We start from the raw sequence: 22,391 nt of genomic DNA, 5'->3' as shown, positions 1-22,391 counted from the left end.
ACAAGCCAACAAACTGACGCAAGCCAAAGATTCAACACCATCCCCCAGATAATGCATGCTTACAGAGTTACAGTTTATATAATTATCGGGACAAACAGAAACCTTAAGCTATCTAAACTGAACATAGTTTGGTGGAATCAATACCGTATACCCTTGCGTTTCAATCATGCAATCATTTGCGATTTCTTATCCCCATCCATTCATCACTTCACTGGCTTCTTTAAAAGCGTGTTGAGATATCGTAAGATATCGAGTCCATATTGTCATATACCGAGTCCATACCTTGTATTGTATTATGGGAAGTTTTCCTTATTCCGTCTAGGGTTTTAGCATGTGCTTATGTATATATACATATGTCTCTTGTACGTTGTCATACACATATGAAATATCAATATACAAAATTCCATATACAATTTCTACATGGTAATCAGAGACATGTTAGTTCTCGCGTCTTATGAGCAATAAACAAAGCGGCGGCGAGGATTCATCACTAGTAGATACCAACGTTTCTCACGACAACTCCGATTCTGAGAGTGTCAGCATTCCTCACGAAGATTCCGATTATGAATCTAGCGATATGGGTAAAGGTGAGAAACTCAGTCCCTATTTTCTTTCCACCTCCGATAAATCCGGAGATAAGTTGATTGTTGTCGAGTTGAAGGGCGATAACTATGATGAATGGTCAGTTAAGTTACGGGGCGCCCTGCGTTCCAAGAAAAAGATGGGATTTATCGATGGGACAATTAAAAAGCCCGCCGATAATTACGATGACATTGAAGATTGGTACATGGTTAACACCATGATAGTTAATTGAATTTTTAACACAATAGAACCAGATCTTGGTTCAACCATCTCGTATGTGGATGAGGCGAAGCAATTGTGGGACGATATTGAACAACGGTTCAGTCTTGGCAACGGACCAAAGGTGCACAAGACGAAGGGTTCTATAATGGCTTGCAAGCAAGGCGAAAAGGAGACGATCACAGAGTATTATGGTCGTCTGAAGAAGCTTTGGGATGACCTTGACAAGTATGACCGGAATCCGACTTGCATCTGTGGTGGTTGTAAGTATGGTTTGAATAAACAACTCGATAAAAGGCGAGACGAAAGCAAGGTATACGATTTCCTTCTGGGAATCGATGATTCTTATTCCACTGTTGCTTCAAATTTGTTATTGCAGGAGCCTTTGCCATCTCTAAATCGGGCTTATGCTACCTTGATTCAAGAAGAAGGGGTTAAGGGCAAAGGCAAGCGCATTGTAGGAGCAAGAACAGGGGAGAACAGAGCAAACCTTGTTGGCTTTGCTGCTCGGTTTTCACCTGCAATGGCAGATGGACGTTCACGGGAAAATAATGACAAAGACGGAGATTCGCGACCATACTGCGATAACTGTGACAAGTATGGACATGTGCGAGCTTCTTGCTTCGATATAATCGGTTACCCGAAAGGCTGGCGAGACAGAGGCCGAGGCAACGGAGCTGGTGCTCCTCGTGGAGGCCGTGGAGGCTGCGGTGGTCGTGGAGGTTACAACCCTGGTCAAGGTAGAGGAAATTCTGCCGTTAATAATGCAGGGACATCCCGTGTTAGTGAAGAAGTGAACGAAAGCAAAGAACAATTTGTCAGTGTACCAAAGGAACAGTGGGACGCATACGTTAACCATGCCAAAGCGTCTTCTTCAAAAGTGCGGATGAATGGTAAGACGGATAATAATATTTTATGGTTGTTTGACTCAGGTGCAACGCATCATAGGACTGGCTGTTTTGCGTTGCTACATGACGTGAAAGATATTGATTCATGTATGCTGGCACTTCCTAATGGGAAATTTTCTAAAGCAACCAAAGAAGGAACCGTTTTACTCGGTGGAAATTTACAATTGAAACATGTTTTATTTGTCCCAGATTTCAATTGTAATCTTGTGTCGATTTATCAGCTGTCAAAAGACCTTGATTGCGAAATTAAATTCACTAACAACATTTGTGTTATACAGGACCGCATATCGAAGAAGACGATTGGCACGGGTGAGCAGAAGGGAAGGCTATATCTTCTGGAAGGGGAGTCAAGGCGTGAAGTTCATGCTGCAAATAAGGACTCAGATAACGTGGAGGTTTTGCATCGTAGACTAGGACACCCTTCGAGAAGAGTAGTAAATTATTTGCCGTTTATTAATAATAATAAGTGTGATAAGCGAGACAGTGAACTTTGTGATATTTGTTTACGTGCTAAACAGACAAGAGAAAAACTTTTTGTTAGCGAGAATAAAGCTAAGTCTATTTTTGAGCTTATTCATTGTGATTTATAGGGAGATTATCGAACCCCATCTTCCTGTGGTAGTCGATATTTTCTGACCGTGGTAGATGATTTCTCTCGTGATGTCTGGGTTTATTTAATTAAAACAAAGGACGAAGTTTCACAATTATTACAAAATTTTATAGTTATGGCAAAGCGACAATTTGATGCCGATGTTAAGATGGTACGTACTGATAATGGGACCGAATTCACATGTTTAAAACGTTATTTCGACACACATGGTATAATACATCAAACTACTTGTGTCGGTACTTCTCAGCATAATGGACTGGTTGAGAGAAAACACCGTCACATTCTTAATGTGGCTAGGGCGTTGCTTTTTCAAGCAGGTTTACCGGTTGAATTTTGGGGAGAATGTGCCTTAACTGCAAGATATCTTATTAATCGGACACCATCCATGTTGCTCGAGGGTAAGACACCTTATGAGTTATTATTTAACAAATCACCTACTTACGATAATTTGCGTACGTTTGGTTGCTTGTGTTATGCTAGACATACTCGTAAGGATGGGGATAAGTTTGCGTCGCGAAGTCGGCGATGTATTTTTGTCGGGTACCCATTCGGTAAGAAGGGATGGGAAGTTTACGATTTGGAGTCTAATGAATTTTTTATATCTCGTGATGTCGTTTTTGATGAATATAATTTTCCGTTCATTATTAATTCTTGTGATGGGGTCGTCACTTCCAATAATGATACGGGAAGGGATGCTGCAGCCGTGCCCTCTGATGAGGCCGTAGAGGGTGAATTTATTCTCCATGATGTAGGGAATGTTGAACTAGGTATACACGATGACGCGGTGAATGGTGATGGAGTATGTGATAGGGGCAGCACGTGTTCTTAACGACGTTGAAGAATATAGCCTTCTCCCACGCAAGCCCGTACAGTCGCCATCTTCAGGTATGCCGTATCCTCTAGCACATGTAGTTTGTTGTGATAATTTTTCTTTGCATCATCGTTCTTTTATAGCTGCAGTTGACGGTTGTACGGAACCCACTTCTTATCGTGAAGCAGTGAAAGATAAGCGGTGGTGTGATGCTATGAATGTCGAAATTGATGCCTTAATTCGCAATGGGACATGGGATGTTGTGAATTACCTGCAGGTAAGAAAGCAATTGGAAATAAATGGGTTTACAAGGTTAAATTGCGCGCTCATGGTTCCGTTGAGAGATTCAAGGCTCGTCTCGTCGTACTTGGAAATCGACAAGAAGCAGGAATTGATTTTTTTGAGACTTTTGCACCTACTGCTAAAATGGTTACTGTTCGTACTTTCTTAGCCATTGCCGCCGGCCGGAATTGGGAATTGCATCAAATGGATGTCCATAATGCTTTTCTTCATGGCGATTTAGAGGAAGAGGTCTATATGCGATTGCCGCTTGGATATTCTGTAGATGAGCCAGGTAAAGTTTGTCGCCTTAAAAGTCTTTATATGGTCTCCGCCAAGCTTCTCGGAACTAGTTTGAAAAGTTGTCCAATTCTCTTATTGCCTACGGCTTCCAACAATGCATGTCAGATTATTCTCTCTTTTCTTATCATGGTTCTGGGATCGAAGTGTATGTTCTTGTTTATGTCGACGATTTGGTTATTGGGGGTAATAATCCAGACGGTATTCGTCGTGTTAAAGATTATCTCCATACAAGTTTTTATATGAAAGATTTAGGTCCATTGAAGTATTTCTTGGGTCTTGAAGTAGTCAGGAGTTCGTCTGGTATCTTTCTTTGTCAGCGGAAATACGCGCTTGATAATCTTAACGAAACCGGCCTCATTGGTGGTCGTTCGGTTGATATTATACTCCCTTTGTTCAATCATTTGTATATATTTGATTAAAATACTTCTCACGAAAAATATAAAAACAAAAAAAATTCCGTATCATTTTGAGTTTTTGACTTTGACCGTTAACTTTCATAATTATTTCTACAAGTAAACGTACATGTATATTGTCAAATTTGGACATCTAACTTACAAAACATGTATACGGGAACTGATATATCAATGAAGCAAAATGATTTGTCAAAGAAAATGAAGTTATCCCAAGACATAGGTAACTCCGTAAGCAAACTTTTTCCATGGACAAAATCATTCTAATTATTAGTAAATAGAATATTGTAAATATTTGTTACGATATTATTTGATAGCATATCTTAGATATTATTGTATAGCGTAGATTGCGTTCACATTGTATATTGCTCTATATATTGTAACCCTTGAATATGAATGAAAGTCGGGGATTCAGTTTCAATCAAATAATATCGTAACAAATATTTACAATATTCTATTTACTAATACTAATTACTCGGATAAATCACTTCCCGCCGTACGGTTTGATGGTCGAAATTGATGTAATTTCAACAATATTTACAGAGAATATAAGCAAACATGCAATCCACTCGGTAAAACGTAACAAATACTCCCAAATACTCCGTAGTTGTCAAGAGTACAAGGGGGAGGGCTACTATCGGCCAGAAATTAATTAAAAAAAAAAAGATGACTATTAACACAACAACATACTATTCATTATTCAGTTTGTAGTCTAGGGTCACAGCTAAGGTGGATGAGCGTTGAGTGATTCAGAATTCTTGAGATATAAGCAATATTTTTGATTAAAACAGCATTTTTTATATCAATGACGATAAAACGTAAGCAATCAATTAGTAAATAGAATATTGTAAATATTTGTTACGATATTATTTGATAGCATATCTTAGATTATTGTATAGCGTAGATTACGTTCAAATTGTATATTGCTCTATATATTGTAACCCTTGAATATGAATGAAAGTCATGGATTCAGTTTCTATCATGGTATCACGAGTCTTAGGTTTACAAAAACACAATAATTAATTTCCTCCTTCTCGCGTCGGCTTCCTGACTTTGTCAATCCCTCTTGAGCCACGGCCATGAGAAAGCCTCCAAAATCCGACTCCGGCAGCAGCAGTGGTAAGCCCGCGTTGCATCCTGTTTATTCCGTCACGAACATCCTTAATAAAGTTCGTATGCTTGACGGTACCAAAATCACATACTCGTCATGGGTAAAACTCTTCACCCTTCATGCCAAAGGGTACAAGGTGTCTCATCATATTGATGGCACCCATCCTCCCGCCAACACTGACCCCAATTATGCCGAATGGTGCGAAATTGATGTGCACGTTCTTCAATGGATTTACGGATCCATCTCTGAAGACCTATTGCTTCGCGTCCTCGAATCGGAGTCTACTGCCTACGAGGCTTGGACCCGGCTCAAGAATCATTTTTTAAATAATAAAGGGGCTCGTGCGGCGGCGTTGGAACACGAATTCACAAATCTGTCATTGTCCAAATGTGCCTCGCTTGATGAATATTGCCAGAAACTCAAGGATATCGGTTCTCAACTTACTGATGTTGGGAGCAAAGTTGATGATCAGCGGTTGGTATTGCAATTGGTTCGCGGTCTTCCCAAAGAATATGACACGGTTGGTGATTATGTCAATCAAACTCTCCCGAATTTCGAGACTGCTCGGAGTATGTTGCAGCTTGAGGAGCATCGTCAGTCCGCACGCACCGAGACTTCTCCGGCGGCTGCTTTGGCTGCTCCTGCTGTTACATCCTCTGCTGCTCAAGGATGGGGTGATAATAACAATTCGCACTCCGGAGCTCCGTCAAATCACAACAATGGTGGGAATCAGAATTGGAATAGGAATAAATCCAACTACAAAGGCAAAGGGAAAGGCAGCGGTGGAAATCAGTACCAGCGCGGAGGTGGTAATTCCGGTGGCAGTCGACCCACTACACAGGCCTGGGTTCCGACGGGTCCCCCACAATTCTGGCCAATGCCATGGGCCGTACCGCCTTGCCCATACCCCGCACAACAGGGATGGGTCAACCCGTGGCAAGCCCAGATGCGTGGGCCGTCTCCTGCTCAGCCTCGGTTCTCGTCTGCGCCACCTGCTAGCGGGCCCACATATGCAGGACAAGCTTATCTTGCTGGTGACCAACTCGAACCATCACAGATAGGCCAAGCATTCCAGGCAATGACATTATATCAGCCAGAGGACAATAATTTCTATATGGACACAGGCGCCTCTTCACATTTGACGTCCGAGTCAGGTATGCTCTCTCCCACGTTCAATAAGAGTACTATTCGGTCAACTTATGTCGGAAATGGCAAAACTATTCGAGTTCATGGCTAGGGCAATACCACTCTGACAGCCCCACGCCACAAATTTACTCTTAAAAATGTCCTATATACCCCACAAATAATTAAGAACTTAATTTCCGTCCGACAATTCACTAAAGATAATAACGTGACTGTCGAATTTGACCCCAATGGTTTTTCTGTGAAGGATATACGGACTGGGACAATCCTAATGAGGAGCAATAGCACCGGTACACTCTATTCCGTGTCACCTACTACGTCAAATGAGCCGCCCCAAGCCTGTCTTGCTGAGTCCTCCTCTGACCTATGGCACTCTCGCCTAGGCCATTCGGGTCTTAATATTATTGATAGTCTTAGAAGTAGCAACATTATTTCTTGTAATAAGGAGCGTCGCTCCAAACTTTGTCATGCTTGTCAAATTGGCAAGCATAAACGTTTACCGTTTTCTTTGTCTAATTCCGTTTCTTTATCACCATTTGACATTATTCACTGCGATTTATGGACTTCTCCTGTTCTAAGTAAAAGTGGTTTCAAATATTACATGGTCTTAATTGATAATTATTCACAATATGTTTGGATTTACCCACTAAAATTTAAGTCCGAATCTTTCTCTCGTTTTCTCCAATTTCGCAATTACATTCGTTCCCAATTTGAAAAAAAACATAAAAAGCTTCCAATGTGACATGGGACGCGAATTTGACAATACATCGTTCCATCAATTTGCGACACAAAATGGCCTAAGCCTTCGATTTTCATGTCCACACACCTCGTCACAAAATGGCAAGGCGGAACGAATGATTCGTCGCCTTAACGAAATCGTTCTTGCTTTGTTAGCTCACGCGTCTCTCCCTCCTCACTTTTGGGTTTATGCCCTACACACTGCCACTTACTTGCACAACATTCTTCCCACAAACGTGCTCCAATTCCGATCCCCCGCTTCCGCACTCTTCCTGCGTCAACCTACATACTCTCATCTCCGTGTGTTCGGCTGTTTATGCTACCCGAACCTCTCAGCCAACCGTAATCACAAGCTCCAAACCCGTTCCACAAAATGTGTCTTTCTCGGTTATCCACAAAACTATAGAGGGTACCGGTGTCTCGATATTGCTACAGGTAAAATTATATTGTCTCGGCACGTTACCTTCGACGAACTAGTCTTCCCCTATGCCTCCACCTTCACGCCCCAACCATCATCTTACACATTTTTGGACCAAGACCCACCACCCACCACAACTACCCCTTATGCCTACCCCAGCCCTCCACCCGAGCCTACTCAACCCGCCCCAACAACTACTCCACCACCTAACAGCCCTACACCGAACCAACAACATCACCACGAACTCTCCCCCTCACCCTCCTCCCCCGCCACGTCCCCACCACCAAACAGCCCTCCCCCTCCACCTCCACCTCCACCTCCACCACCACCACCCCATACTCACACCATGGCTACACGCCTCCAACATGGCATTACCAAGCCTATCAACCGCACCAACCTACTCGCCAACGCTGACCAATCACTCGCCCCCATTCCCAAATCCCCTACTGCCGCCCTCCATGACCCGCATTGGCGAGCCGCCATGAATGCCGAGTATAAGGCTCTTATTGATAATAACACTTGGGAGCTTGTACCACGTCCCTCGGACGCTCATGTGATTAGGTGTATGTGGCTCTATCGTCACAAATTTCGATCTGGTGGTAAATTAGAGCGCTACAAAGCGCGACTTGTCGTTAATGGCAAGACACAGCAGGTGGGTGTTGATTGTGATGAGACATTTAGTCCGGTTGTCAAACCTGCTACTATTAGAACTATGCTCAGCTTAGCCGTCTCCTGTCATTGGCCCATTCACCAGCTCGATGTTAAAAATGTTTTCTTACATGGTGAGCTTAATGAGACGGTATATATGCACCAACCCCCGGGATTTGTTGATTCCAAGGCTCCATCCCATGTTTGTCGGCTACGAAAATCTCTTTACGGGCTTAAGCAAGCTCCTCGGGCCTGGTATCAATGCTTCGCAAGTTATATCCTATCTAAGGGGTTCCACGGTAGCAAATGCGATGCGTCCTTATTTATCTATCAACACGGCTCTGACATTGCATTATTTATTACTCTATGTTGATGATATTGTGCTTACAGCGTCTAATCCTATTTTACTGCGTCGTATTATTGTTACTTTGTCTGCTGATTTTGCTATGACAGATTTGGGCACGCTACATCATTTTTTGGGCATTACTGTCTCTACGTCCTCACACACATTGTTTCTCTCCCAAGAACGGTATGCCAAAACCATCCTTGCCCGCGCCTCCATGACTGGGTGCAATGCCGTTGTCACTCCTGTCGATACTTCTGCTAAGCTTGAGGCTTGTGACGGTCCCCCTGTTACCGATCCGGCCCTCTATCGAAGTCTCGCAGGCGCTCTTCAATATCTCACTATTACACGACCCGGACATCCAATATGCCGTTCAGCAGCTATGCTTGTTCATGCACGACCCACGGGAAAGCCATCTGCACTTCATGAAACGGGTACTTCGATATGTGAAAGGTACCTTACATTATGGCCTTACTATGACCGCCTCCAAATCCCATCATTTGATTGCTTATACTGATGCTGATTGGGCCGGTTGTCCCGGGTCACGCCGCTCCACATCCGGGTATTGTGTATTTTTGGGTGATAATCTAATTTCCTGGTCGTCTAAACGCCAAGCCACAGTCTCTCGGTCAAGTGCCGAGTCTGAATATCGAGGGGTTGCCAATGTCGTAGCCGAAACTAGTTGGCTTCGGAATTTACTTCTTGAGCTTCAAATGCCAATTAAGCAGGCCACTCTAGTCTACTACGACAACATCTCCGTTGTTTATCTCGCAGGTAACTCGGTCCAGCACCAGCGCACGAAACACATTGAGATTGACATTCATTTTGTGCGTGAACAGGTGCAGCTTGGTAAGGTGCGCATTCTCCATGTCCCTTCCCGCTATCAATATGCTGATATCTTTACAAAGGGACTTCCGCGCCAGCTATTCACGGATTTCCGGACCAGTCTTTGCGTCCGGCCTCCTCCCGCTTCGACTGCGGGGGTGTATTAGTAAATAGAATATTGTAAATATTTGTTACGATATTATTTGATAGCATATCTTAGATATTATTGTATAGCGTAGATCAGGGGCGAACCTAGGATTAGAAATTTGGGGTAGCAAAAATATGAAGCGACTTTTCAGTAAAAATGGAAGTAGCGAAAACTGAGCGGTCGATACTAACTTAAACTCATTTTTTAAGTCACAATTTACCTTTATTTTATTTTTCAACTATAATTTTGATTATATAGCTTTGTGACACAAAGAAACCCTCTGTAATGTTTTAAGATTTTCACATTATGATCCGACAACTTATCTTCATTTTACACGATTTAGAAAAATTTAACCATTCTAACAAACATAATTATTAGGTAAAATGGAAAAAAAAAGTTCATACCTAGTACACAAATGAGATAATCAATTTGAAAAATTGCAACAAATAACAAATTCACCAAAGGTGACTATTCAAGTCTCGAACACAGGATCTATTGGTTGGAGTACCAATGTCTTGCCACTAAGCCACATCACTTTTGCTGCATAAATAATGCCTTCACTAGTACTTATTATTTATTGACAGATCTGGGGTAGCAAAATAACAACGTCTTAATTAATTTTTTTCACTTTGGGGTAGCGGCCGCTACCCCTTGCTACCTACTAGGTTCGCCCCTAGCGTAGATTACGTTCACATTGTATATTGCTCTATATATTGTAACCCTTGAATATGAATGAAAGTCAAGGATTCAGTTTCTATCAGTAAGCAATCAATTAAAACATAACTAGTTTTAAACCCGTACAAAATTGCACGGGTATGTAATGCAGTGGTATTAACCTAAAAAATATTCAATGTGCGTATTACTTTTAATGTGTCCTACAATTCCTTCGTCCCTAAGTCAAGTAATGTATTTTTCAAATTTTATTTGCTTTTTGGACTGTTTCGTTGTTCATACGGTAACTATTTTTCTTTTAATCTACACTTACTCTCAAACAATGTAATTTTGGTGCATACTGCGTACCCCAATAGTAATGTGTTCTACTGTTTTTTTTGTTTTGCTTCTCTGTTACGTGTAGTGTTAGTTCCATCTTTGTTCGTTGATCGAAATTTTATCACCCTTTTTGTGTAGAAATGGTGGGTATTAATCATTGTTCAGTTGAGGTTGGTTAAACAGTTAGTCTATTGAGCCGAAAACTGTAATGTATCTTCGCAGATCAATTGGCTAACGAGTGTAATTGTATCTTTATTGATGGTTTTGGGTATTACAGAGTATTAAACTTTTTCTGATATATTATGCAGGTAGCAAAGGTTAATTGATTGAAAAGTATACTCCCTCCGATCCACATCAATGTTAACATGGACTCACTTTTCTCCTCACAAAAAGCTGGTCGATGTTACCATTGGTGTGAATCGGAGGGTGTATATTTTTTTAAATATGTATTATGTATGGTGATGATGACACTCTGCCTACTAACAATTGTCTCTTTTTTACTCATGTGTTTGGGTATTAATAATGTCATTTCCATTTCTCGAGCTAAGAGAGACCAGTAGATGGAAGAGCATAAATTATGAATTTCCAGTGACTTGGTTACTGTTGATGGACAGCTATATTTTGTAACGTTGTTTACTAGAGAGCGGGTCCAATGACGTTTACGACCTAGCAAAAAAAGAACTCGACATTGGAACTTTGTTTATACAGTGTAGCGATTGTTCAATGGTTTGTAATCATATTGACAAATAACTTAATATGAATAATTCAAATTTCTTATTAGGGGATTTTTATATGAGAACAACAATATAATATTAGAAAGTATGAATGTTACACTATTAACATTTGGTATTTGTATTGCAGGGAAGCAACGAGGGATGTCAAAGTTCAATTTCAATTTGAAGGCACAAATGCAACCAGATTGGAGATGGTGTGATTAAAATGAGCTCTTTAATTCTTTGATTTAAATACTAGGTGTGGACGTGTATCATACAGCATTTACAGCATTCAGTTGGTATTTGTATTTAGAATTGCACTATTATGTTTGACATTGTTGTACTTAAGGGAGTTAGAGTCATTAATTCTTTGATTTTGGACAGAATATAGAAAAATGACTTCTTAAACCCGACATGCTCTTTTTATGATGAAGGGCCAATGATTTGAATCATCTCTGTTTTTATTTCCGGATTATCATTCGGAAACAATCTCTTTGTTTTGTTAATACAAGTGTAAAACCGAGTATCTCCGGCCTCTTACATCATAGTTTACGGGAGTCCTTCGGGCACTAGCCTAATATTGTACTTCTTCACAATTACGATGAGAATACCCATGTTGTCTTCCCCCTTTGATTTCCTAAGGGCTTTTATTATCTTTGTTTTGTCTTCAATCTTGGTAGTGTAGGACTGGATATTTGTTTTTTTTTTTAATTGTTTATGATGGATATCGGTAAAACTTGGTAAACAACTATTTTATTTTTGTATAATGAACTATACATGTAAACACCTTTACTTACTGATATCTATTTTTATACTCCCTCCTAGTCACTATATTGTTTCCATTTGATATGGGCACAATACTTAGGGTGTTTGGACAGCAAAAGTGGAGGTAAATGGAGGGGATGGGGAAGGAGGGTAGGGAAAGGGAGAGAAGGGAAGGGGAGGGGGAATGGAGTGTGATTGTTTGGATACAATTTCCTTCCAAATCTTATCTATTATGGAGAGATTTTGATTAGGCTTGGAGGAGGAAAATTGGATCCCTCCAAATCTTTCCCCATCCATTTCCCTCCACCCTCATTTGCTATCCAAACAAGGGATTTTAAATCTTCTACTCTCCCTCCCTTTATTTTCCCTCTAAATCACTCAATCCAAACACACCCTTAAGGAAAAGTATTAAAATAGAAGTAAAAGAGTTGTGTGGGGTTGGTGATAGAGAGAGAGATGAATTATTAGTAGTTAAATAAAGAATTGTGTGGCCAAAACATAAAGAAAAGTAATAAAATAGGAGTAAAAGAGTTGTGTGGAGTTTTGTAATAGGAGAGAGGAATGAATAAAGTAAGAGTAAAAGTTTCTAAAAATAAAAAGGGGAACATTAGTTGAATAATCCGTTTCAGGAAACAGGAAACATTATATTGACTAGGAGGGAGTATTATTTGTTGATTTTATAAATATAATTATTCACTTATTTAACATTTATATATTTCTACAAAATATTTATATTTTTGTCGTTAAATTGTCACCTACATCAAAAAAAATTATACATACTCATATTATACCCGTGCATTTATGCACGGGTTACACACTAGTTAATACAAAAGACAATACTCAAACCTCAGCGCGCCACGTCATTAATGCAACCTCTTTTTTTATGGAAATTCATGTTATGGTGGGACCCGTTAGTGTGCAATGTATTTATTTCTTCAGATTTCCGTCTTTTCAAACATGCGATGAATTCCGTCTTGCAACAAATTCTATGAAATAATATTATGAAAAAATTCTATGAATTAATATTATGAAATAATTTTATAAATTCCGTGTAAATAAAATTAATAACATATATGCAGAATGAATTACAAATAGGAGTAAATGAAATTGAATTACATAATTTTTAAAACAAAATTAAATAATAATAAAATTACATAATTACGAGAAGGAATTACATTTATATACGGGATAGAACATAAAACGCAAATGAATTACATACATAATTTTTTAAAACTACATGGTACAATAATTTTTGTTTAAAAAATAATTCTTGACGGAGTATTTACTTGGAGTATAAAATATTCATGTATTTTGGTTAATATTATTGTACCATGCAGCAACAACATAACAACATAATTTTTTAAAACCACATGGTAAAAAATTTTTTGTTTAAAAAATCAATCATGACGGAGTATTTACTTGGAATATAAAACTTGGCAACTTAACTATCAGCCGCGCACACCGAAAATGGTAGGTGACAACAGGGGCGGACCCAGAATTTTTAATTTGGTGTAGCAAAATTTGAATTTCTAAAAATTGTTTTACAATATCAGTTTCACTTAATCTTATTATATCAGGTGCATTATCGGGTTTGAATTATTTCTCTCGTCATTTTAACCATCTTGAGTATTACTACACTAGCATTAGCCGGAGAAGAACTTTGTGACTTCGTCCACTAGGTTGCCTTTATTCTCTATTTAATTTATGAACATTTTTTGAGGAAAAACTTGTAATTACTCCATCTACTTTTTATTTTATTTACAATATAAAATCAAATGCCTAAATAATGATTAATAAAAGTTTAAGATTATAGGAAAAGAAAAAAGAAACCAGAGATCTTAGCTAACTAGCTTTGCCGCAAGAATACAAGACCACAAATAATGTAATCAATCAAAGCAAAATTTATACACATATCCATCTATTATTTCCATATCTACATTCATTATTCAAATACAATACAAAGTTCTAATAATCATTCAACAAAGTAATTACTGGATTGTAACACATACAAAGTACAAAGCAATTACTTGCAAAGTTTCATGCTTAATTCAATAAAGCTATTACTTGATTATAAAACGCAGAAAAGGAGTAACAATTAAAATAACCCGATGACGAATTAGCGGAGGTTTGATGGAGTGGCAGTCCGGTGACCCTTGAGGTCGGAACACATGACATGGTGATTTATGAAGAATTGAAATTGAGAGTTTGTGAGAGTAAAATTGAAAATGGTTGATAACTCTACCAAAAATTTAAACTGAATTTTAATTGTTTTTTGCTTATTAAGATTTAGAATCAATAAGGAAGTTGTAGAGAATAATCTTGGTAATTGTGGCAATTAAACGTGATTAATGATTCCTAACCAGATTTTAAGGAATATGGAGAGATAATTTAGGCAAGTTGGTTAATTTTTTTTGGGAAGTAGAATATTAATTGCCAAAATTGAAATTTATGGTGTAGCATATTATTATTTCGCGAAGATTTTTTTGTTCTTTGGTGTAGCATTTCTTTCTACACTTTGCTTAAAGTGTGGGTCCGCCCCCGTAAAATGATGATAAAGAATCGAGTTAATTTAGTCTTCAACTAGCATTTAAAGCAAATTTTAATTTTTTTTTACTCTAAAAAAAACAAATAAATTTTAATTTAATTTACAAGTGATTATAAAATTTTTAATAAATTTTTTTAATTTTTTTTTTAATAAATAATTCACAATTGTTAGTAATAAATATTTTTTTAATAATAACAACACGATAAGTTAACAGTCGAAAAATTTTAAAATATGTTGTTTTTAGAAATGCAAAAAAAGTATACATCCAAAAACATTAACACTGACCCAAATACATAATTACATACCCGTGCAATTTTGCACGGGTTTAAAACTAGTTATGTTTTAATTGATTGCTTACGTTTTAACGTCATTGATATAAAAAATGCTGTTTTAATCAAAAATATTGCTTATATCTCAGGAATTCTGAATCACTCAACGCTCATCCACCTTAGCTGTGACCCTAGACCACAAACTGAATAATGAATAGTATGTTGTTGTGTTAATAGTCATCTTTTTTTTTAATTAATTTCTGGCCGATAGTAGCCCTCCCCCTTGTACTCTTGACAACTACGGAGTACTTGGGAGTATTTGTTACGTTTTGCTGAGTGGATTGCATGTTTGCTTATATTCTCTGTAAATATTGTTGAAATTACATCAATTTCGACCATCAAACCGTATACGGCGGGAAGTGATTTATCCGAGTAATTAGAATGATTTGTCCATGGAAAAAGTTTGCTTACGGAGTTACCTATGTCTTGGGATAACTTCATTTTCTTTGACAAATCATTTTGCTTCATTGATATATCAGTTCCCGTATACATGTTTTTGTAAGTTAGATGTCCAAATTTGACAATATACATGTACGTTTACTTGTAGAAATAATTATGAAAGTTAACTGTCAAAGTCAAAAACTCAAAATGATACGGAGTTTTTTTTGTTTTTATATTCTTCGTGAGAAGTATTTTAATCAAATATATACAAATGATTGAACAAAGGGAGTATAATATCAACGAGGTGGAACTAGTACTGCTAACCCTATTTATCCGTGCCAGTGGTAGGTATGAGGTAAACAGGCCCGGAAAACATGGGTGGTTCCAGGTCGCTTATATAGAAGCCAGTGAAGTGATGAATGGATGGGGATAAGAAATCGCAGATGATTGCATGATTGAAACGCAAGGGTATACGGTATTGATTCCACCAAACTATGTTCAGTTTAGATAGCTTAAGGTTTCTGTTTGTCCCGATAATTATATAAACTGTAACTCTGTAAGCATGCATTATCTGGGGGATGGTGTTGAATCTTTGGCTTGCGTCAGTTTGTTGGCTTGTATCCAAGTTGATGGATGGACTTCAATCACTGATGTAAGCATTTGGCACTTGCCTTTTACCTAGCTATGCGAGTCGCCAATAAGTAGAGTGACGGATTGAGTCGAGTTCAGGGTAATATCATACAACTCCGTCAGACCTGAGTTTTACAAAGTTTATTTTGCAAACATTTTGAGATTACGTTAGCAATTTTGCAATACTGTGTTTTGGGTGGGACAAATACGTCCCTCCCCCGTGACATGGATCGATGTATTTTGCTCTTTGAACAAGTTTCCTGATAGAAATAAGTTTTGTAAAACGTAGAAATTTTACACTTATTGTAGACTGGAAAAGTTTTGATGATGTATGCTACTCCCTAAGGTTGTGGTAATATAATATACGCAAAAGCGGAGAGAGGAAAAATCGTCAATATGTTGGTTGTTAGGTCCACCTTAGACGGATATTTCCATCTTGAACAAAAGTTTGTTTAACACGCGCATTTAATCACATACTCATTTAAGGAACACTGAATAATTTGCTCCTAATATTTGGAATATAGTCCGTACGATTTACGCAAATTAGAGTTAAAAATGGGGATATTTCCGTCTTGAACAAAAGTTTGTTTAACACGCGCATTTAATCACATACCCATTTAAGGAACACTGAATAATTTGCTCCCAATATTTGGAATATAGTCCGTACGATTTACGCACATTAGAGTTAAAAATGTGTAGATGTGGCTTGAACCAATGACCTCTTGGTGCACATATACTTGCTATTACCATTGTAAAACATCAATCTCTTTGCTTAATGTGTATCTCTTTTATTATTTGTATGTTAAAATATGAGTTAAAATAATATTTCCTTATAATAATTAGGGTAAATTGACAACTTATACCTTAAATAACAATGTTTTTCAAATCTTATACCTAAGATAACTTTCTTTCAAAACTTATACCAAGAATGTCATTGTTTTATAAACTTAATACCAAATCAGAACTCCGGTGAAAAAAATGCTGTGATTTTGGCAGAATTCAAATTTTTGACTTAAAATGAAATGTTTGTTTCCAATTTTACCCTTCATTTAATTTTATAAAGCATCCTGTATTCGTATCTCTTTGTCTGATGTAGTTTTTCAAGTGTTCTTCATCTTCAACCTATCCCTTCCTGCTGTCAAAAAAAAAAAAAAAAAAAAAGAAAGAAACTATCCCTTCCCAAATTCAAGCTCTTTCAATTCTGATACTGTCATAAATACTTTTACTGATTCAGACAAATTTCTTAAACTATCTTCCTCTTTACTTCTTTCATGTTGCATTCTTCTCATAGTTTTAGACTTTTGAGTTTAAAGCAATCCCATAACTCAAATTAAAATTATGGTTTTTCTTGTGGAAGAACAAATTCAGAAGCTAAAGGATGGGATTAAGATGCTGAAGGAGATAGGGAATTAGCTTGACAATGAAGTTGCACCCAACAAGAGGACATCTTCGTAGAGTATTTATAGCCGGATAAATTGATAACTTATACCTCACATAACACTGTGTTTTAAATCTTATACCTAAGATAATTTTTTTTCAAAACTTATACCAAAAATGACATTTTCTTATAAACTTAACACCAAGTCAGTTTTCCAGTGAATTTTTTTTAAAAGTGACCGTTTTGCTCTTAAACTAAACAAGTTCACATTGACATTCATGTACTAACCTCTAAAAAAATCCAAAATCCTCAAATATAATGTCAGGACTCTCCCCAATTAATCACATCAATTTAATCCTAATTCATCATCTACAATTAAGCATTCAAGCTACTTGCACTTCTCCACTTAATAAAAAAGAAACCCAAAATCTCTAAAATTGTTTCCATGACAACACTTTCTTGCACTTAAATTTCATATTCAATGTGCTAATACATCTGATAGGAAAAATGGCTCATCAATTGAGCAACCAAGCTTACAATTAATAGCTAAATTACATACAACTCCTAAAATCCCAACAATGGCCATAAGGCACAAAGAAAAAGGGTAAATTGACAACTTATACCTTAAATAACACTGTTTTTCAAATCTTATACCTAAAATAACTTTCTTTCAAAACTTATACCAAGAATGTCATTGTTTTATAAATTTAATACCAAATCAGAACTCCGGTGAAAAAAATGACGTGATTTTGGCAGAATTCAAATTTTTGACTTACAATGAAATGTTTGTTTCCAATTTTACCCTTCATTTTAATTTTATAATGCATCCTATATTCCTATCTCTTTGTCCGATGTAGTTCTTCAAGTGTTCTTCATCTTCAACCTCTCTCTTCCCAAATTCAAGCTCTTTCAATTCTGATATTGTCATAAATACTTTTACTGATTGAGACAAATTTCTTAAACTATCTTCCTCTTTAGTTCTTTCATATTTCATTCTTCTCATAGTTTTAGATTTTTGAGTTTAAAGCAATTCCATAACTCAAATTAAAATTAGTGTTTTTTTTTCATGTGGAAGAACAAAATCAGAAGCTAAAGGATGAGATTAAGATGCTAAAAGAGATGGTGAATTAGCTTGACAATGAAGTTCCACCCAACAAGAGGACATTTTCGTAGAGTATTTATATCATTTTCTTTGTGCCTTATGGCCATTTTTGGGATTTTAGGAGTTGTATGTAGTTTAGCTATTAATTGTAAGCTTGGTTGGTCAATTGATGAGCCATTTTTCCTATCAGATGTATTAGCACAATGAATATGAAATTTAGAGTGCAATAAAGTATTGTCATGGAAACAATTTTAGGGATTCTGGGTTTCTTTTTTATTAATTGGAGAAGTGCAAGTAGCTTGAATGCTTAATTGTAGATGATGAATTAGGATTAAATTGATGTGATTAATTGGGGATGTTGAGTAGACCTGGCAAAACCAACCCGACCCTATTGACCCGACCCGAAAAGGTTGACCCGAGACCCGAAATCGACCCGAACTGCCGCACCCGAATGACATCCGAAGCCCGAATTGACCTGACTAGATCCGACCCGAAAATGACCCAACCTTTCATGGACCCGTAACAGACCTGACCCGAAATGCCCGACCCGAAACCACTCAACCCGAAAATGACCCGACAAAATATAATTCTAATTGACCCCAAAAGACTTGAAATGCCTTTTTCTCTCTTAATAATTGACAAGGGTGAGTGCTTGTCGACCAAGGTACTTCCTTTGTTTGCCGACCTAGACGCTCTGGGTCAGTATGACTGGGTGACACCGGCTCTGGCCCATTTTACCCGTTACTTGCACGCCACTGTTCGTCCGGAGATGATGGAGGATGGGAGGTTTCCCGCTTAGGTTGGTCCCGACCTCATCTTGGAGGCACGACAGTTTTGTGGTTTTTGATTTTGATTTTTTGTTTTGGCAATTTTTTGAAAAATTGGCTGATTTGTGGTTGCTGTGTTTTGTGTTACAGGCTTGGTTGTCCGCTTACTTTCTTCCTTTGCGCCCGAAGACGGCGGATGACGTGCCTTTGGTTTACTCGGCTGTGAAGAGTTGGACGGTGGCTCGGAAGAAGTCCACCAAGTCGATTTACGAGGACTGCAGGCGTCGGGTGAATGCCCTTCGGGTTGGTGACGTAAGTCCTTGTTTCTTATCTCTTTTGTTTTATAAAAAAGGTAGAGATAGGATGACTAGGTAGCTTAGAATGTCCCCCAGTTAGTTGATTAGTTTTGCCATGAGTGTAGTTTGTTGGGTGGCCTTGAGAGCACTACACGGGTGTGCCGACTTTTGTCAAGGAGCGCTTGCGACCTCGCAGTTGCCAGCGTTTGTACCTTGAGACAGCGATCAAGCCGGTTTGGTACCTTGGCAAGCGTTTAGCTCGTCAGTGTTTCAGTGAGACCTTTGTGGTGCCGGTCGATACTGTTAGAAATCTAGATCTCTTTACTCAACATATTCAAATATGTTTTATTTTAATTTAGTCATAAAATTAAAAGGTGATCTTATGCATGCAAACAATAAGTAAAATAAGGAAGAAATCTTCATTCTTACATTGATTTTTCGGATCAAAGGGCACAAGAGAGTTCTCCTACTCTCTTGTTCTTGAGCTCTCCTTAAATGGATGAACAAAGGATTCAAGTATAGAATCCCTCCCAAGAAATAATACCCAAGAAATACTCTTAACAAATTAATATTATTATTACTAGAACAATATTAATCTTTAAATAAAATTAACCCAAAATCTTTATTTTGTTCTCTTATTTTCGGTTAAGAGGAGGAAGAATAGAGGAAGATTTTTATCTTACTAAAACTCTTATTTTAGATGTAAAAATGAATGAATGAATAATGTTTTTCCAAGAGTAATCTATATGCAAAAATAAGACAAAAACTCTTTGCATGGAAGGTGGAAAAACCGGGTATGAGTGGGAGAGAATGGCCAATGCATGCACAAGGTGGTCTTCACAAGATTGTGTAGGTATGCGTGGCAAGTATTAGGCTAATATGATCATGTTTTCCACTAACTAAATTAACATAATATATTGCTAATACTACCCCATTATTTCGGTCCAAATAGATAAAAAGGATTCCATTTTATTTTTGTCAATTTGTCAATTTGTCACATGTCATATGTCACATAAAATTGTTATGTATTTTTAAAGTTTTAAAAATCAACGCATTAATAAAAATACGTCATATACAAAATTGACTTAGTAATTCACAATTACTTGTACCAAAATATTTTACCAATTATAAATCACAACATCTTGTATTTATAATTAATTATTCATTCAAATGAATTGTTTCCTTAAACAATAATTTCATCTAAGTAATAAAACAATTCGATCACTTAGACCGTATCAGATTATAATGAGATACGTAAATATTACTTCCAAAATCATCCGTCAATTTTAAGTAATTTAATTAACCCGTATCGTCATACGATCAATTAAATGATCAATTAAGAGTATTATCCTTTAGGTATGACCTAAGGGGATTAACTGATCACCACCGTCGCACGACAGTAATGTCAAACTCTAGTCAGCCAATCATTACCGATATGTGTGGACCAGTTGACAGTAAAATATTACTTCCCAATTGTATTCTTTAAAATGAGACTTAAACATGTGATCATCATGATCAACAGTTGTGATCGCTTTATTGACGGAGGACACATATTCCAACAATCTCCCATTTGTCCTCGACAAGTGTGCGTCACCAATTCTCTTGTCCTATTACTATCTCCCACTCAATGCAAGGTGTCTTTAAGGTCGTACTTGCAAGTGATCATATCGAGAGTGGTTTCCCCGATCTGGAGAATAACTGATTGACCGGATTCATCTACCATAGATATCTTCCGAGCGTGGCCACGCATTTCCAGTTCATTACTCCTCGAGTGGCCCTGAGATATTGTTATCACCTTGATTAGGGGTGGACAATTCTTATCGCACTCACTCCCTTCGACTAGCCACAGCCATCATAACCCAAAATATGCTCATTTGACCCCATTTACGAAGGTCGTAGTAACACAAATCAAAGTTAATCTGAAACTGTGCCATCTTAGGTGAACAGTCTTTAGTCAAAAGAATCGACTCATTAGAATATTATAGTAGCTCTCGCCACGACCAGGCTATATAAATTTGCCATAACTCTATAAGCGGCCATAAGGCCCGACAAAGTGTTCCTAACAGTCTGCCTATGTGATTGACTAGTCATCTCACATGACTCTATGGCACTTGAACTTGCCATCAATCGCATCACACTCTAGTCACTTCGAGACGTCACCTCATCTAAGTAACTATGGGCGAATACAATGCTAATCCGCGTTCACTTTAACGGGGTTTAATTGTCTCTACAACCCGTTTGGATGTAACAAGGTATAAAGAAAAGATAAAAGACAAATTCGATTATGAACATGAACAAAAACAACACTTTTATTTCATTTCAAAATCTAACATAAACTTGGTACACGTTTAAGTCCCATGGATGTAACATGTCCATCATGCTTGGCCTGCGACAAAGGCTTGGTGAGCGGATCGGCTATGTTGTCATCCGTCCCAACCTTACAAATCGCAATTTCCTTTCTTTCAATGAAATCTCTTATTACATGATATTTTCTAAGTACATGTCTAGATCTATTACTAGACTTTAACTCCTTAGCTTGGAAGATCGTCCCACTATTATCACAATAGAGAGTGATGGAATCATTGGCGGTAGGTACTACTCTTAGACCTTCCGTGAATTGCCTGATCCACGCAGCTTCCTTGGCGCTTCGATGCTTTGCAATGTACTCACCTCCGTTGTTGAATCCGCGGATTCTGACTTCCTTGAAGCTTCTCCAGCTTACGGCACCACCATTGAGCATGAAAACGAAACCAGCTTGTGATTTCATGTCATCTCTATCCGTTTGGAAACTTGAGTCCGTGTAACCATTAACACGAAGTTCGGTGTCTCCTCCAAACACTAAGATAGAATCCTTAGTTCTTCTCAAGTACTTAAGGATGTTCTTGACGGCTATCCAGTGACTCTCACCTGGATTTCCTTGATATCTACTCGTCATGCTCAAGGCATACGAGACATCAGGACGTGTGCATATCATGGCGTACATGATTGATCCAACAACG

At 37.9% G+C, this 22,391-nt stretch overlaps 2 protein-coding genes across 2 annotated transcripts; both read left to right on the top strand.

Moving 5' to 3' along the window:
* The first annotated feature begins 949 nt into the window (after positions 1-949).
* Positions 950-2,299, top strand: LOC141630486 (uncharacterized). Its single transcript, XM_074443296.1, has one exon. It carries the CDS (start codon positions 950-952, stop codon positions 2,297-2,299), a length of 1,350 nt encoding a protein of 449 aa, XP_074299397.1.
* Positions 2,300-5,201: 2,902 nt separating this feature from the next.
* LOC141630484 (uncharacterized) lies at positions 5,202-6,470 on the top strand. Its single transcript, XM_074443295.1, has one exon. It carries the CDS (start codon positions 5,202-5,204, stop codon positions 6,468-6,470), a length of 1,269 nt encoding a protein of 422 aa, XP_074299396.1.
* Positions 6,471-22,391: the final 15,921 nt, after the last annotated feature.

This window comes from Silene latifolia, chromosome Y (genome assembly GCF_048544455.1).
Source record: "Silene latifolia isolate original U9 population chromosome Y, ASM4854445v1, whole genome shotgun sequence".
NCBI classification, from domain to species: domain Eukaryota; kingdom Viridiplantae; phylum Streptophyta; class Magnoliopsida; order Caryophyllales; family Caryophyllaceae; genus Silene; species Silene latifolia.
This window is presented reverse-complemented; position numbering and strand designations above follow the sequence as displayed.